The sequence below is a fragment of the Tympanuchus pallidicinctus genome, unplaced genomic scaffold, assembly GCF_026119805.1.
Source record: "Tympanuchus pallidicinctus isolate F22 unplaced genomic scaffold, pur_lepc_1.0 scaffold3, whole genome shotgun sequence".
NCBI classification, from domain to species: domain Eukaryota; kingdom Metazoa; phylum Chordata; class Aves; order Galliformes; family Phasianidae; genus Tympanuchus; species Tympanuchus pallidicinctus.
Window position 1 is genome coordinate 11,325,453 of NW_026294747.1, and position 16,352 is coordinate 11,341,804.

Sequence of the window (16,352 nt, forward strand, 5' to 3'; positions counted from 1 at the left end):
TTTTTTGTTTTTTTTCCCCCCTTCTTTTTCCAGGCAGCATATTGCCTCTGTAGTCTGTTACTTACTGCTCAATTTCTCTGCGATATCTCTCTTCTTCCTCTGCAGCCTTCTGGGAAATTTCCATTTTTCTTCTGTAACAGGAATTAGGACACCGTGATAAAAATAGTATTTTCTGAGTAAGAACTTGCACAAAATGTGTCAGCATATAATTACTGAAATATATGGTCAGCAAATACATACACATAGGGAAAGAATTTTCTTTTTTTTTTTTTTTTAATAAAGTCTTTAAGATACCAAGGGTTCAACGTACTTTTGTTCGAACCTTGAGGACATTCATGACCATATGATAGCAAGGACACATTATCTATTTAACTCTAACTCTCTATCTCCTTCTGAGACAGTACTATAGGGTGTTATTCCAAGAGCACAAATTTGTTACCATCCTACGAAAAATCATAGAGAAGGGAATGGCATCAAGAAAATGCCCAATACTCCAAGCATTGGGAGTATGACAGCTGAGGAACAAAGTAACCCTTTAACTCAGTACACCTATTTGAATGATGCTGGTTTTGAAAACCCAAAACATCGGTGCAATAAGGATTCATTATTAGAGACTCCATAAGATCAAGTTCAGCTGGGAATCTTCTTACAGTTATTCCTGTCTTATTTGCCCTCTTCAAATCTAAGCTAAAATTTTTCAGACCCTCCTGGACAGATTCCTTACAATCTCTCTTTCTCTTGCTGCTCTTTGATGATTTTGTTAGTCTCCAGTGCCAGTCGCTTCTGATGCATTAACTCCTGGCGTTCCTGCTCACGAAGATGTGCTTCTCTCTGCCTCTCTTCTTCAGTCATGAATAGTTCCTTTCCCTGCAACCAGCACCCCAACACAAATCAGTCACTAGAGAGTCTCACAAATGCAATTTTCCTAGGAAATAATTCAGAACTGCTTACATAACACATAAGTACATTTGCCATTACTTCCCATTACTTTCAGTCAAGAATGCTTTGTGAAAGACAAGAAGATCGGGCACTTCACTCCAAAGAAATACTCCAGTTTTGGAGTAATGTATGATGTGCATATGCACATATGCAACTACTTCGCAGCAGTAGTGCATTTGTCATGCCCAACTCACACTCAATACATCCCACAGAATGTGAACAAGGCATCAAAAGAATCCAATAGTGAAGACAATCACACAGTAATCATCTTTTAACGTTCTTGCGCCTATCTGCTATAGAATACCATAAAGCAAGGTATGTAGTTTGTAAGAGGTTATATTAGATGATGTGTTTCAGCTGGTTTTAGTCCTATTTTATTTGCTTTACAGATAAGAATCCAGAAAATACTACTCAAGAAAGGTGTATCAGTGGTTCTGATTGTGGAATGCGTTGAAAATATTTAGTTATTACTGAAATATAAATAACATTAATTATCAATGCATGAGTTTTCAAAATTCTGTGGTTTTAAAGCTCATAAACAAAAATAGGCATTGAAGAATGCCTTTGTGACATGGTCTTTATTTAACCAGAAAAGAGGATTAAAGCAACAAAGTTTATCTATTGCAATTTCTTATTTGGTACAGAAACATGTCCCAAAGAAACGAGAAAAAAATGAGGTGAAGTACAGTGGAGCTGAAGAGTTCCACAGCAAAAATTTTAATGAGGCCAATGGCACACACTTTTTCTAACAGCTTGTAGCATCTCTTGGAACTGAAATCCTTTGGATGTTCATTAGGAGATGATTAATCAGCTAGCCTGGAGCATTTCTTTAAACAATTTTATCATGCCTTTGAACAATTGTCTCTTCCAGTAAGAGTTGTTTAATTAAAATATGGATTCCTTCATACAGATAAACAGCATGCAACAACCCTTATGAGATAGTCCAAATGATTTATTAAACCTTGTTTCTATTTAATTCAGTTGTGAGGTAATTATAAAGTGTCTTCTTTGATTAGTCTACTGAACTTAAGAATGCTGTTGTATAAACCTGCGCATTTTACTGTCAGGATTAAAGCAGAAAAAGTATTGAAATACTATTTGAAAGCCACACTGAAATCAGCAGAAATTAATTTCAGCTGACTTTAGATCAGGACCCAAAGGCATATTGTTCTGTTGTACAAACAATGAAAATTAAAAATTGAACAGTTTTCAATGTGTTGAATAAACACAATAAAGAGAAGAGATCTAACAGTTGTACAAGGAATACATTAACTATTCAGGAGAAAACGTTAATTGACTCAAACTTTCAGTAGAAGAAGCTATCTGTCAAAACACAAGCTCTAAAATCAGAAAAAATCATTACCATAAAATTAATTCCCAGTCCTTGCAAGTGAACAGTATTGTCCTGACACACTTCACATGAACAATACACATTCCTGGCACTGTTGTATTTGAGCATACTGTGGATAGTTGGAAATAATAAGAAGCCACTCCAAATGGCTTCAGTTCGACCAAATTTGGAAGTAAAAACATCGTAATGAAATGCAGCTTTGTTTCTTATTTATTTTTACTATTTATTTGTGCACACAGTAATTTTCACAAACACTGTGCTTCTGTAAACATACTACTTACAGCGCCTGCCACTACAGAGATAGTCAAAGTACGGCTACTTTTGAGCACTCTGACAGCCTGCAAAATAAAACAAAATAAAATTTATCCTGCATTTAGTGGTAAACATGCTGTGCACATACGATGAAAAGCAGCTAAGAGAATCAGACAGAAGCTTAAAAAACAAAACAAAACAAAACAAAAAAAACACCTGACAATTACATATTAATGGAATTAAGTAGTTTTAATCCTACCTCTTTATGATCCACATTCGAAAAGTCCACCCCATTCACCTCAACAATCTGATCACCAACCTAAAGGAGTAAATCCAAATCTTAGTACAGATTCTGTACTAATACACATACTAACTGGAATGAGAGACTGTCAAACATTCTCAATATAATAATTACATGTACTGGCAGAATATTCACAAGGGGAAATCAGCCAAGCATGCAAGTTCTCCCACCGGCATTTCCAATTGCCACTATTTGAGATGGAATTTTGAGTTAGGTGGACTGTTGTTCTGACCCACACATTTTGAAAGGCAGGGAACTTTTTTGACTGGAAATCTAACCACACAGTATTTCTTTCCCATAGAAAAAAATAACAGCTAACATCTCTACAGTGATCCGGAATCCCTGAAGAAATAAATGCCAAACAAGATTTCTTTGTAGTACCAACACTGTAAAATGGTATACTTACCTCTAAGCCCACTTCTGCTGAAAGAGAACCCGGCTTCACATTACTGACAAAAATGCCTGGTTTTTGTGTTGGACCACTGGAAATACTGGTGGAAGATTAAAAAAATAAATTGTAAAAATAATAATTATAGACTGATACAGAAGCAATCAACAAGTCTTGTTTTCTTCTTTCTCATTGAGAAAGTATTTTTATGGTGTAGATTACTCTGAAACAAGCACTGGACTTTGCAAGTACAGAGAATACTTTTCTATCTTTCTTGCCACAAAATCATACTCAAAAGAACAACATCAAAAGAAAAGTATTCAGGCTTCTGGAGATTGCTTTGGATGCTGAAGCTAACAGAGTACATGGTCCTAACGCTAAGGGACTGAGGGCGCTTATGGTATTGAAAAGTCAGCATGTAAAGCAGTGAAGAGTTTAATAACTGCTTGCATAATTATTTGTTGAACTATAGTATACTGTGTACATGTATAACAGTATTATTGTTCAGGATTGTTTACCAAAAACAAAAAGGATATTACAATCAGGGTCCAACATCTAGCGTTGAAAATCCAACCTGCAATCCATGCTGGCCCTCAAGACAACAGTCATTTCTGTTAATAATACGTCCTGCAGGTGATGTCAAATCACCCTTCCAGGTTTTGTAAATATATTTAAAACTTTTTATCTTCCTAACAATATTAAAGAAAAATTATTCTTTTGAAAATATTCTGTGCAGGCAAATCTTGCTAATCTCAGCTGCTACACACTGCAACATGCAAAGAAAACCTACAATTTCTCTTCTACCTCAAAATCTTCACAACTAGATGAAAGGATACAAGTCTGAGAAGAATTTGCTCATATTTCAAAAAATGCTAGATATTCAAAATTAATATTAGGAAACCACTGCCTCTTAGTTCAGAAAAATGTCACAGAAAGTAGTCTTGGTGAGTCAATTTGACAGTAGACAATGCTAAAACCTACTATATTACAGAGCAGCATTTCAAAATATTGAAAAATTTAGAAATTTGAAAGCATTTAAAAGATCTAGTTCCACAACACATCTTTTGTGATGTTACTATCATCTTCCTTTGATTTTTAAATTGAGATTTTTTAAAAATTTTAAGTCAGAACCTGAGACGCAGTTACTTATATTTGTCTAATAATATATACATGACACAGATGCCCTCCTTTTCCTGTCAAGTTTTCTTGGTCCTCTGTGGTTCTTTATGTTCTACGTATCACCTCAATGAACGAAGGAACAAACTGCCCTGGATGTTTCATTTAACAAGCCGTGGACCCACCTGCATCCCATGCCTTTTGTGCCGATTAAGCTAATGAAGACTTTCTTCTCTTTACTGTCTCTTCCTCCTGAAGAAGCAAGACCAGCCACACTGCCCTTTCCTTCCTAGAGAGAGATTTAAAAACTGCAGGCATTACTCTGTGTTGAATGAAGTTGTACGAAGACCAAAAGCTAAGAACAAAGTCTGGCAATACCAAATTAAGATTCCTCCATGGATCAATTAAAAGTGTATATGAATTACAGTAGTGCAGTGTGACTGATGTGAAAGATGAACATCTATTCAGAGAAAATTGTTTCAATAATCCAGCTTTTTCTCCAGACAAGGATGAAGGAAAATTAGAGGAAAGTGATACGGCAAAATAATAATTTAGATGTCCCCTAACAAAAAAAGCTTGAAAAAAGACTTGATAATGCTCACTACTTAACGTAATTTTTCTTCCTGAAAGACAAATTAGATAATTGTGGTATTTCTCCACATGTCTACAATTCACTTGCATTCACGTTGTCATTCCTCCACCAATATAAGAAAGATACATCAAATCATCTGTTAAATATTTATACAGCTAAAGAATGGCCTGGTCAAATAAAATAAGGTACCAATCAGTGAGTAAAAGTTATTACACTTGTATCTGGCCCTTTCCTTATCTAGTGATTCTAGAATCATTTCATATCACAAAAGATGTTTTTTCCCAAACACATGTAATAAGATACGGCATCTAAAAAAATAAATACAAAGACTTCTGTGATAAGTTTCAAGGAGAAAATGATTCAGAACAATTACAGACTTCACAGAAAACAGCATAATTCATCTCTTACCCCAGAATCTGACACAAACTGATCCACATATTGCCATTTAAGGGGTTCATCTGCTGAACTGAAAGGAAAGAGTGATTAAAAATGACAGTGAAAAAAGAACATGAATGTGTTCAAAAAGCTGTTTTGAAATGAGGCATTCTGTTTTGCATCCACTCATTCCTTAGGATACCATTCATTATAACTTGTATGTTTTGCTCAGCTATTTAAACAGAATATCAAGCAAGCATAAAATTATTTAGACTAGTAAAGTATTCAATTACTTCAGTGAGTAAAGCTGGCCAAATTTAAAACTGAGTAATCCTCTTCAACTGAAACAATAATGAGAAACTCCAGGAATAGCAAGGAAAATAATCATAAAAACTTAGTTTATATAAATGTCTATGCTGATGCACACTTCATCAACATTTGTCAGATGTTCCACTTACAATGTCAAACTGTCAACAAATTGGATGAGGACAATAGTTTGATCTTTTTCTAAGCTCTAAAGCAATTCTTGAATGCCATATACATGCAGAAGTAGTAAAGCTCCTTATTAAGCAAGATGTGTTGAGAATAAAATTTTCAGGAAGCAACAACTATTAACAAAGAAATCAGAATTTGTTCATTTAAGAAAGCAGCCATATAATAAGTCAGACCTGTGTAACAAGATAACACACTAGACAAGCCATTTTAACTAGCTATAGAGATGCATGGCACAAATTTTCAAGCATACAGATAAACAAGAGTGATACCTTGAGTACTGAAAGGGCTGTGTGAAAATTAAGTATTATTACCTTTTGACTGGTATCATTCCAACATCTGAAAAGGAGAAATGCTGTGTTAAGTAACATTTTCTACTGGTCGCTGCTTATCTATTAACAACCTTTAGTAACAGAGGTGATTTTTGATGCCACTTACGTCTCACTTTTATGGACACTATTTTCTTTGTGCGAATGAGGTTTATGACTTCCTCGTGCGTGCATGATGAGATGGAATATCCATTTATACGAACTATCTCATCCCCAACCTAAACAAATGAAAGATAAAAGGAAAACGTGAATTAAAGTAAAAGTTTCTAAGAAATGATGTAATCGACAATAATTACAATGCAGGAGTTTGATAATGTTCTGTTCAGTACTTTAGGGATTTCAGGTAAACACTGGATGAAATTTACTTGTACTTGCTTGAACTTAATATTCAAAACCAATAGCATAGATTAATGGCCAGAATAACAGTTTTAGAAATAATATACAATGGAATGCATGAAGATGAGCCAGACTTCTGCCTCACAATTTATCTTAAGTTCAGGTGTCCATTTTCCAGTTCAAACAATTTTTGAGTGATGATTCTTTATGTTTTAATAGGCTAAATTAGTTTTTATCACATGTTCTTTGAGATACCTTTTCAACTATTTTGGTCATTAGGACATAAAACTTGGTCTTATCCAGTTGTCTGATTCTAGATTCAGAATACTATGTTATTTTAATGAATTTAGCTCAATTTCAGATGCAATATCTTATTGGCTATAAGAGTCATACACTAGCATAATGGAAGTTTATTCTGGGCTGCGGTAGCTCAAACCTTCTTGGATTATGTACACTAGTTACAAAAGAGTACATTATTCATCTGACATCCTTTCATGAGTCTCAAAGCAGCAACCCATTGTTTTTCATACACTGTGGCTGGGGAGATGGTACTGCCACACTACTGCCCCAACTCTGTTGTTGTAAAACACAAAAAAAATAAGCGGGACACTTGGAACAGAACCATACAAGAACTCTCCCACCAAACGGAAGACAAATTATTATTTTATTCCCAAGGCTACTCTGCATGCATGCGATACATATTTGGGCTACATGGACGACAGAGAGCACGATCAGCTACAGAACAGACCAAGAACAAGCAACCTGAATTGCAGCAGGAACAAAACTAAGGTTATTCCCAAGGCAAATTCAGCTGAAGAAAGCTCAAGTGAAACCAGAATTAGCTGTATCAATAGCTCATGTTTATTTAGTGATAAAACGACACTGCACCACTGCAAAGCTTTCATTTAAAAAGGCCTCCTCTCCTTTAATTCACATCCATGCATATTATTTGACAACTTTGTCTCCCCCATGGAGACTTTCCAGCTTTACTGTTCTAGGACAGAAGATAACACCACCAACCTTAGTCACAACAAGAAAGTGATCTACTGCGGCTAGTTTAAATCATGAAGTGTTTCCACTGTTTTTTCCATCATACAATTTTGATGGGAGTATCTGTGCCTGAAAAGGCTTTTAAAAAGTGAAGAAGTCACAGTTCAGACCACTGAAGAGTAGCTTCTTTGTACCTTGCTGACAATTTTAAGGCAAAGATGGAGACAGATAGAAATTCCTGCTGTGGCTCTGCACACTCTATCAGTTCTATTTAGCTCTATCTAAATCCTACCATTTACTTTGCCACGTTCATGGGAGAGGAAGACAACGAACAGGAAGCAGGAATTCTTCAGTATGGCTTGTGTCTTGTACACCAACTTGTTTGATGGGATATTAGACATGCCATCATCCACCATCTCTACCTTTATTCATATGGAATAAATATCATATTTTCCAACTGTGCTCTGTTCAAGTGGAACAAAGGAAAAATAAAACCCACAGTCTACTTTTTCAATTCTTTCCCAAACTTTTCTACTTTTTCTGGGAAGTGTCATATGATGCATAGCAGTATGCAAAATACTACATACATAGTAGTATACGAAACCTCCCCCTCGTGCCAAAATATCTCTTGAAGCACAGACTCCACTGCACTTCAATATGTTTAGCTAACACAGTATAACTTCAAAAGACCACCAAAGTGGAGGAGGAAAAAATAAACAAAAAGCAATCTACGACTCCTGAATTAGAGAATATTTTGCAGAGGCACATGATGACCGTAGTCCACAGCGGGTGGAACTGCTGCCCCACCTGCTGGACACTCAAAATCATACAATCAGAATCGTGTAACTATAGAATAGCCTGGGCTGGAGGGGATCTTAAAGATCATCCAATTCCAACATCCTGCAATGGGCAGGCTGCCACCCACCAGTCCAAGCTGCCCAGGGCCTTATCCAGCCTGGCCTGTTCTTTCATGAACAGAGTGGTCAACACTGGACTACCTAGGAATCGTCAGACAGGGCAATGACCCACGTGCAATTCTCAGCACTCCTGGAGCTTAACTTTTTTCATTTAAGCCAGTAAGATCTTCAGAAAGAAGGGAGTTAACTCTGCACTGAAGGCTTTTGAACATACAATCTATGATAAAAATCAGAGCATCTGAGAAAGAAAAGCACACCACATCTGCAATGTAGTGTCACACCTCTTATTGCTCTATTTATGCGAGAGACACTTCTCTTAACTGTCTTGTTGCAAATGTTCAAAGCCACATCCATTCACTCATTCTTAACTGACAGCTATTGCCTTTCCTCTGAAAATCCACTGTGAAACTCTAAGACAGTTCCCTGCCCCAAAAACTAAGAGAGAATATAATCTAGATCTGTTTCACTGCCCTCCACACTTCAGAAAATCCATTGTAAGAAAAACATTTTTAAGACCAGGCTTCTCATTGGCAATGGTTGTACTGCCAAGAAAAAAACAAGCTGTGACTAAACTCAGACTCTTGTGGCTTTGTGCACAGAGACTTAACATTCTCTACAAATCATTAAGACTTTCAAATGTATTTAGGATTCTACTGCTCAAGCTAGGAAACAATAAGAGAGTGAGTGACCCTAATTTTCAAAGGAAGGCCGGCTGAGTCCTCAGTAATAAAAAACCTATAGAGCTTCATCCCTTCCTACCTTTGGCCTCTCTGGATTACACACTTTAAAAAATACCAAAAGTTTGTGTAAAATAATTAACACGAATATGTACTATTGTCTTCAGTTGTTCTGTCTGCTCAGTTCACCTTACACACTTGTGTTGGTGGTTTTTATTGTTTATTGCTTTTAAATATTTTTAAGAACAGTTCAAGATCTGTCCTTTATTCCCCGCTTCTAAGCCAAGAAACTACAACAGCCCATGGAGCCTACATAAAAACAAAAAGACAAACTTAAGAAAAGTAAATTGTTCTTCAGGAAATAGCCAAATTCAATGCGATCAATTGCAGTGATGTGACACACAAAGGAATCTACTTTTGAGGAAAAAGCGTTACTCTGAAGTAAGCTAGCCGTATCTGTTAGCATTACATCATTGTCCTAACAGACGCAAAATTATAAATGTAGCCAAGAGAGTTTTTTCTCCTCCCATAGAGCAATGAATTTTTCCCACGTAGATATTTTCACCACTCATCTTCACTATGTTGTCATTCCATTTCTGAAGCTTGCTATGCTTAACTCGTTCTAAAAACAGCTCCATTATTGTCAGTGAAAACTGATGATGCCTTAGAACAATGCCAGTCTAGGCTGAAACTACAGGAGACAGCATAGGAATGTAACACATCACTTCTTGTTACAACATTTGAATTGCTTTTTCTGGGGAAAAAAAAAAGGGAAAAAAAAGTGTCCACATAGTTAATTCGTACCTGTTTTTCATATATCTTTCTTACTTTTCTACCAGTATTATTCCATACCAAATGTCTCATTCAGAAGCAGTAAAAAAAAGTTTGCACAACTGAGCAGAGTAGAACACTAACTCTTATGTCACTGTATATTCCTATTTCTCTACAAACAAGGAGACATCAAACTTTCAAAACTCAAGCTGCAAACCTTTTTCCCCAAGTGAAACACCCTTTATTTTCAACTTTTAACATGAGAAATACAATATTTAGTGCTTCCAGGAAATTGAATGGCTTTTACACAATAACACCATTGTTTCAAACTTCTCATTTGGTATACTACTTCTACTTTCATCATTCATATCAATCTAATCTCTTTGTATTCAACAGAATCCTCACAGATATTTATATCTGAGAAAGCAGAGGAAAAAAAAATAGTTCTTCATGAAAGGACTAAGCACTCGCCTTTTTTGAGAAAATGTAGCTTAAAAAAAAAAAAAAAGGTCAAATGCCTTAGAAAAAAAATCCAGATTATTCTGCCATTTTCATGTAGCTTGGAAAATACTTCAAGGAGAAAAATTTGCAAAATTAACTAGTTTTTTTTTTTTTTTTTAAGCACAATAATGGACTGATGTTATAAAGAAGATCATTATATCTTTCTCAGACGGCATTTTCTGGTTAGAAAATGTGTAGAGATTTAGTCAAATAAAACAAGTGGATGAAATTTCAGTAGCAGTTGGCTTTACTGTGAGACAGCAATTTAGAACAATGGGCTGCCTGTCAACTCCTGCCACTCAGATGGCTTTAGAAAGTGCCCAGTGCCACCTATTATGAAGGCACCTGAAGGCGATCTTTAACAGCATGTATCAGGGAACGGAAATCAGGCAGTTACTTTAGCTGTGATGCACCAGCTGTTAATATATATAATCTAACCCTAACAAATTCATAGTCTGAAGGATATTCTGTGCTTGTTGTCCCTGTTACGTCTGCTAAACTCTAGCTAAGCTTCTAAGTTGCAGTACAACTTGTAAGAGCAGCCCAAAGGTCCTCCTGTGCAATCCCATTCACCATCACTATTTGTCATGTCCAAACATTAGCCTGAAACAAATGAGGATCAGATCTGCAAGATAGCATTAAGATGAATGTACTACCATGACAGCTGAAGACAGTGGCCATTAAATCCTTTTCTGCTGGGCATTGTCCAGGAGATACTTTTTTTAAAAAAAGCAACATAGATGACTAGTCTTTTTTTTTTTTTCTTTTTTTTTTTTTTCCCCCCCAGGAATGAAGGAAGGATGCAGCTGGAATCTCACTACCAAACTTGCTACAATCCAGGAACATCAGTGCATTGGTGCCCCTTTCTGAATAACCCACAGGTACCTCCCATGCTTAGGAACAGGCTACTGACATTACAGCCTATGTTAACTGTGTCTGATATACCACCCTCTCAATGATAAACTCAGAATTTTTGAGTATGTTCCCTGAATTTGAGGTTTTGTTCCAAAAGGGAACTTCTAAGAGCGTCCAGGAAGCTGGTCATGTTCAGAGAACACTGCCAAAAGACAGGACTTATTCAGTGTTGATTCTGAATTGGTGAATGGCATACATAGCTGTAAATGCACAAAAGAGCATGTGGATATAAGGAAACGTGTACAGACGTGCGTATAAGGAAACGAGAACAACATGTACATTTTAGAAAGTTCTCAATATAATATGCAAACATGGAACTTGTACAGTCAGCAAACGTACAATGCAGCTAGGATGGTACTTTACAGGTGTCATAGTTGGAAAGATTATCATGGTGGGAAAGAGATAATCAAGGAAGAAATGCACACCCATATCTAAGGATATAGGCTCACAGTGGAAAACTCTACAAAGAAGGGATCTCCAGAAAGAGACCCTTCCCCTGTGGCAGTCAGCCCTTAAATGGGGTCCAGGAGAGGTGCAGCCAGGCTCCACCCCTTCCAGTCAGCAGGTGAATTGCCTTCACCTGTGCTCCCAGGGCTGACCCAGTCCTTGCCTCAGGTGATCAATCAGTGGTTCAGGCCGTGACTCAACAGTTCCCATACAGAACTCTAACCGTAACAGGCGTATCATTAAGGGTTAAAATGAAGCATACCTACAAAATATAACTTAATTAAACACTGTATCAAAGTATGATGATTAACACATTTTGAACTAGTATTAAATAGAAACCTTGAATGTCAACTCTTTCAACAACTATTCACACTCCACAAATTGAAATTAGCCAGACTTATCAACTGTTCTACTCGGAAACAGACCTTCAAATACTCCTTATCAGCTACAGAAAGATTTATGTAGACAACTGCCACAGCAACTGCTCATTTCTCTCTTCACTATGTATGAAGAAGGAATGACACACTAAAAAAAAACCAACAACAACAAAAAATACAAAAAATACAAAAAACAAAAAACAACAAAACACCACAAAGCAAAACAAACAAACAAACAAACCCCATACAACTACACAACCTCAAACGTACAAGTCGGAGAAGTACTGAATTAGGAAAAAGAAGTGTTCCTATACTTTTTTTTTTTTTTGCCAGCACTGTTACAGTTCAGATGCCTAGAGTTCAATCATTGGAAAAGCAACTCTATACAGTATAAAATATACTTGTAATGGCTAAATAGGGAATGTTTCTTTTCTGCATTTTCACTGGGAAAAAAGCCACCACCACAATACAATTTATGTAATGAGGTGTTTATTTGAACTCCGTGTATAAATTATATCAGCACAACATGGAAATAGCATTCTTAATATTTATATACTCTGTCCTAATTCTATTGCCAAACGGAATTGCCAAATTCTGAAAAATGAGAATTTGGCAAAATTAGAACAATCTTCTCTGTCTGCTTACATTTAATTATTGCAAGTAACAAAGTATAAACTCCAGAAAAACCTTTTATCGTCCAAAATGATCGCAGCCCTAAGATGAAGAAGGTTTTATCATCTACAATTAAATAAAACTGATGAAGAGAACAATTTGAATAACTGCATTCACCAGTGGCATTTGCTGTGACATCAATGTACATATCTTACATATTTTGTTAGAAGAGACAAAAATCACCTAGCAACTTAGCTTTTTCTGAACATGAAAGAACAATTCTTAATGCCTGTTTCTCTAACGTCACAGAAAAGCTTTTTACAGCACAGTATCAACGGATATAATTGTCTTACCTGCAGTCCAACATTGTCTGCTTGTCCTCCTTTAACTAACTGGGAAATAAAGAGGCCACAGCTAAATTCCGCTCCACCTCTCACACTTATTCCCAGTCCTTCAGGGTGCAAACGATCCAATCTCACTTCCTTCAGTTTTCTGAAACAGGATAAGATACCTAACTGCCCAGCTGCATAACATTTCCTAGTAACAGCATTTCATATGAAAGCTATGTATTATTTTCCTCTTAGAGCATTCAGATATGAAAAAAGAACAAGTTGACTAAAACTTCGATGGATGTCTATTTATTAAAACCACAAAGTAGTTCCCGTAAGAAAAATCACTGCAATCACTGAAGCTGTCAGTGCTCCTAGGGTGTTAGAGCAATAAGATTTTTTGTTTCTATTAAATGCAGGAAAAATGAGAAAAGTTTATTTCAAAAGAGAAGCATTGTTTTTGGACTCCCACACCCTACTTTTACTAGATTAAGCTACTTTGCAAAAAGTTTCAGGTAGTTCAAGTTTTTCTACAAAACAAAGCAAAGTTTAAAAGCGCCTGTGTGCCCAGCTCTGCATAGATAAACTCCAAGTAAAATACTTGCTGTCTTAAAACTCAGTCAATATTTCTTGTTTGTATTTATCTGGAGTTAGCTACATTGTTCTGCATTTCTCTTACCTTGATCTTTTGGGGGTAAGCTGATCGTACTCCACCTGGTGTTTTAATGGAATAAGTGGGCGGATAGCATCAAACAGAGGCAGCCTGCTTGGTTCATTAATTACGAGTTTTAGGTCACCCACAAGCACTGGAAGGTTCATAGATCTACAAAAACACAGCGAGAAAAGAGGTAGGGGTCATCAACACAAAGCACTATTAAATAACTTGCTGTTGATGTGGCTTCAATATTGGTGTGTCCTTGCAACTAAGAAAGTTATTTATACAAGTCTTCATTTAACCAAACCAAAATACCTCTGGAAAAGTAAACTTTCTATAAGCAAACAGAAAGAATACCTCCTTCAAAATGACTGACATCTCTTATCCATTGTCTTTATCATTTAAGGTCACATACATAACTTCTATCAATGAGATCTGTAATTAAACAAAGCTCCTAAAAGAAAACTTATACAACATCCACTTAAACTTAGTCTATAGTAGTACCAGCTGTTCCCTTTCTTATAGTTTACATTTCCTGGCATAAGATATTTTCCAGGCATTTGCACTGAAAATACAAACCAGGAATGTATGTTACACAGCTTTCATTTTGAAGTGCTTTTCACAAAGAAGAAATGTAAAAATGTGTTTTGTCCAACAGTGATTGCGTGTAATTTTTCCTTGGAATACTCCATAAAGGGTTTTTTAAAAATTGGTACTTCATCAATATATGTTCATAGAGATATGGAATTTCTGCTTAAGCTATTGCCATTTTGGGAACCGAGGAACAGTTATACTATACACGTTGTTAGTTCTATAACTGGAAGAAGATTTTAAATAATTAAGAGATACTGATTCAACCTGCTTTCCAAACAACAGGCTTTATGAAAGGAGAAGCAATTAGGCAGACCTGAGTGAAACTGAATCAGATATGCAGCTGAATACACCAAAAGCTATAGCTTCGTACAAACATCTGATCGAAACGTCTGCATTTCACTCAGCTTAGATGCTATTAAGGTATGAATGGAAACGATGTCTATCAGTGCCACTCGTCTATGATGAGTGGAAAATACTTTCTAATCCTCTTTGAGAAACAATGTATGAGATGCTGATCTCATCTGCAGTGACACAGGTCCAAAGAAACTGTGGTTTAAATCAGTTCAGCAAAAGAACTAGTGACCAGCCTATCACCTTACAGTTTCTTTCCATTATATCATAATAACTCAGAGTTAAACAAGCCAGAGTCCCACCCTAAGTTTTCAGCTTTTGGGTAAAGCAGTTGAAAGTAAGTCTTATCCTAAGTAGTAAGCAAAAATCTTTACTCAACAAAAACCTCTGCTATAAAGAAATAAGCATCACTGGGAAATAATTAATTTGATAAACATTCTCTTCCTGTCTCTGAAGAACTGTTCTATCATTCAGATGCTTCACTCCCACAGTCCACCCCTAATCAACCAAATTCATTTCCAAAACAGCCAAGTCATTACGTCAAAATAACTTTATGAGCGACAAAGAAATGCCCCCTTAATGTCTGCAGGCCAAATTGTAGAAGCATAATATTTCATTAAAAAGCACAAAAAAATACTACTTCTGCTGTAACTTCCTGAAAGAGCACTTAAAGTCTTGACTCCCAAAACATTCTCAGTATTCTACACAAACATATATAAAGCTACTTACTGGTGGTACATCCGCAGCACATCATAAAGGTAATCCTTCTCCGCTTCATTGTCAATTAGCAGATTAACCTAAAAAGCCAAGGACGTTACTGTAGATCTGATTAAACAGCCACAAACGTCATATGTACAAATCTTCAACAAATTCTTACGTCACAGATCAAAGACTTTAGCAGGGAATGGGTTTTTATTTTTTCTAAATAAAAAAAATATATAAATAAGAAGTTTTTCTAACAAAGTATCCTTCAAAAAATGAAATTGACAAGACTTCTTTTAATTTATTATTGCAGCAATTGGACAAAATAGTAAATATTGAAGTCCTCTTGGCCGTGCAATACCTCTAAAATAACAGAATATCAGTCTTACCTGATAATCGCTGTACTGTTGAATAAATGTTTTCAGAAACCTTTTTGGCCATTCGTTAATATAGCACATGCTGTCACAGATAAAAACATTCCTCTGAGATAATTACAATCTATGTTCTGTGGTTCCAATCCACTGATTTCAGGCAGTACCTCATTTGTAACATTACGTAAACAGCTGCACTACCTTTCCTCTCAGCTACAGTTCTTAACTGGTAGAACTTGCCAGTTATTCTTTCCTCCCCCTGTAATAGTACGTTTAGTTAAACCAGTGTCACATTACAGTGCCTGTTCTCAAATGCTTACAGGAAAATAAAGATATATATAGATATAAATATATCAACAACAACAAATAGAATTCTTATATGAGGAATTCAACTTACACTCTGTGATGCTGGTGAGACCTTCCAGTAAGAGGTCACAGCGCAGCAGCTTCACATTTAGACAAGCTCAATATTTAAGAAAAGAATTTACATTTGACCTAAAGGCTAATATTACTGTGAGGTGTAGACTGAGGACCAATTTGCATAGCTAAACAAAGGCCCTTGCTTTCTAAGTTTGCAATGCTTTATATTATATTCTAAACTAAATACATGCTTCACATTCCATTTGTCCCTTTTAGCAATTTACCTAGGGCCATCAATAACTTCTATCAGCT

The 16,352-nt window shown here is 36.1% G+C and overlaps 1 protein-coding gene across 5 annotated transcripts in view; it reads right to left on the reverse strand.

Annotated features, from left to right (window-relative positions):
* USH1C (USH1 protein network component harmonin) overlaps positions 1-16,352 on the reverse strand; it is a 44,707-nt gene that overhangs the window by 25,621 nt on the left and 2,734 nt on the right. For all 5 annotated transcript variants that reach the window (XM_052694089.1, XM_052694088.1, XM_052694090.1 and 2 more), the window contains exons 2-13: positions 15,337-15,404; positions 13,687-13,830; positions 13,032-13,170; positions 6,245-6,353; positions 6,121-6,145; positions 5,348-5,405; positions 4,533-4,636; positions 3,250-3,334; positions 2,802-2,861; positions 2,572-2,628; positions 725-867; positions 66-131 (exon numbers count right to left, since the gene is read on the reverse strand). In XM_052694089.1, the coding sequence (XP_052550049.1) occupies positions 66-131; positions 725-867; positions 2,572-2,628; positions 2,802-2,861; positions 3,250-3,334; positions 4,533-4,636; positions 5,348-5,405; positions 6,121-6,145; positions 6,245-6,353; positions 13,032-13,170; positions 13,687-13,830; positions 15,337-15,404 (1,058 nt within the window). The remainder of the gene's footprint in view (positions 1-65; positions 132-724; positions 868-2,571; positions 2,629-2,801; positions 2,862-3,249; positions 3,335-4,532; positions 4,637-5,347; positions 5,406-6,120; positions 6,146-6,244; positions 6,354-13,031; positions 13,171-13,686; positions 13,831-15,336; positions 15,405-16,352) is intronic.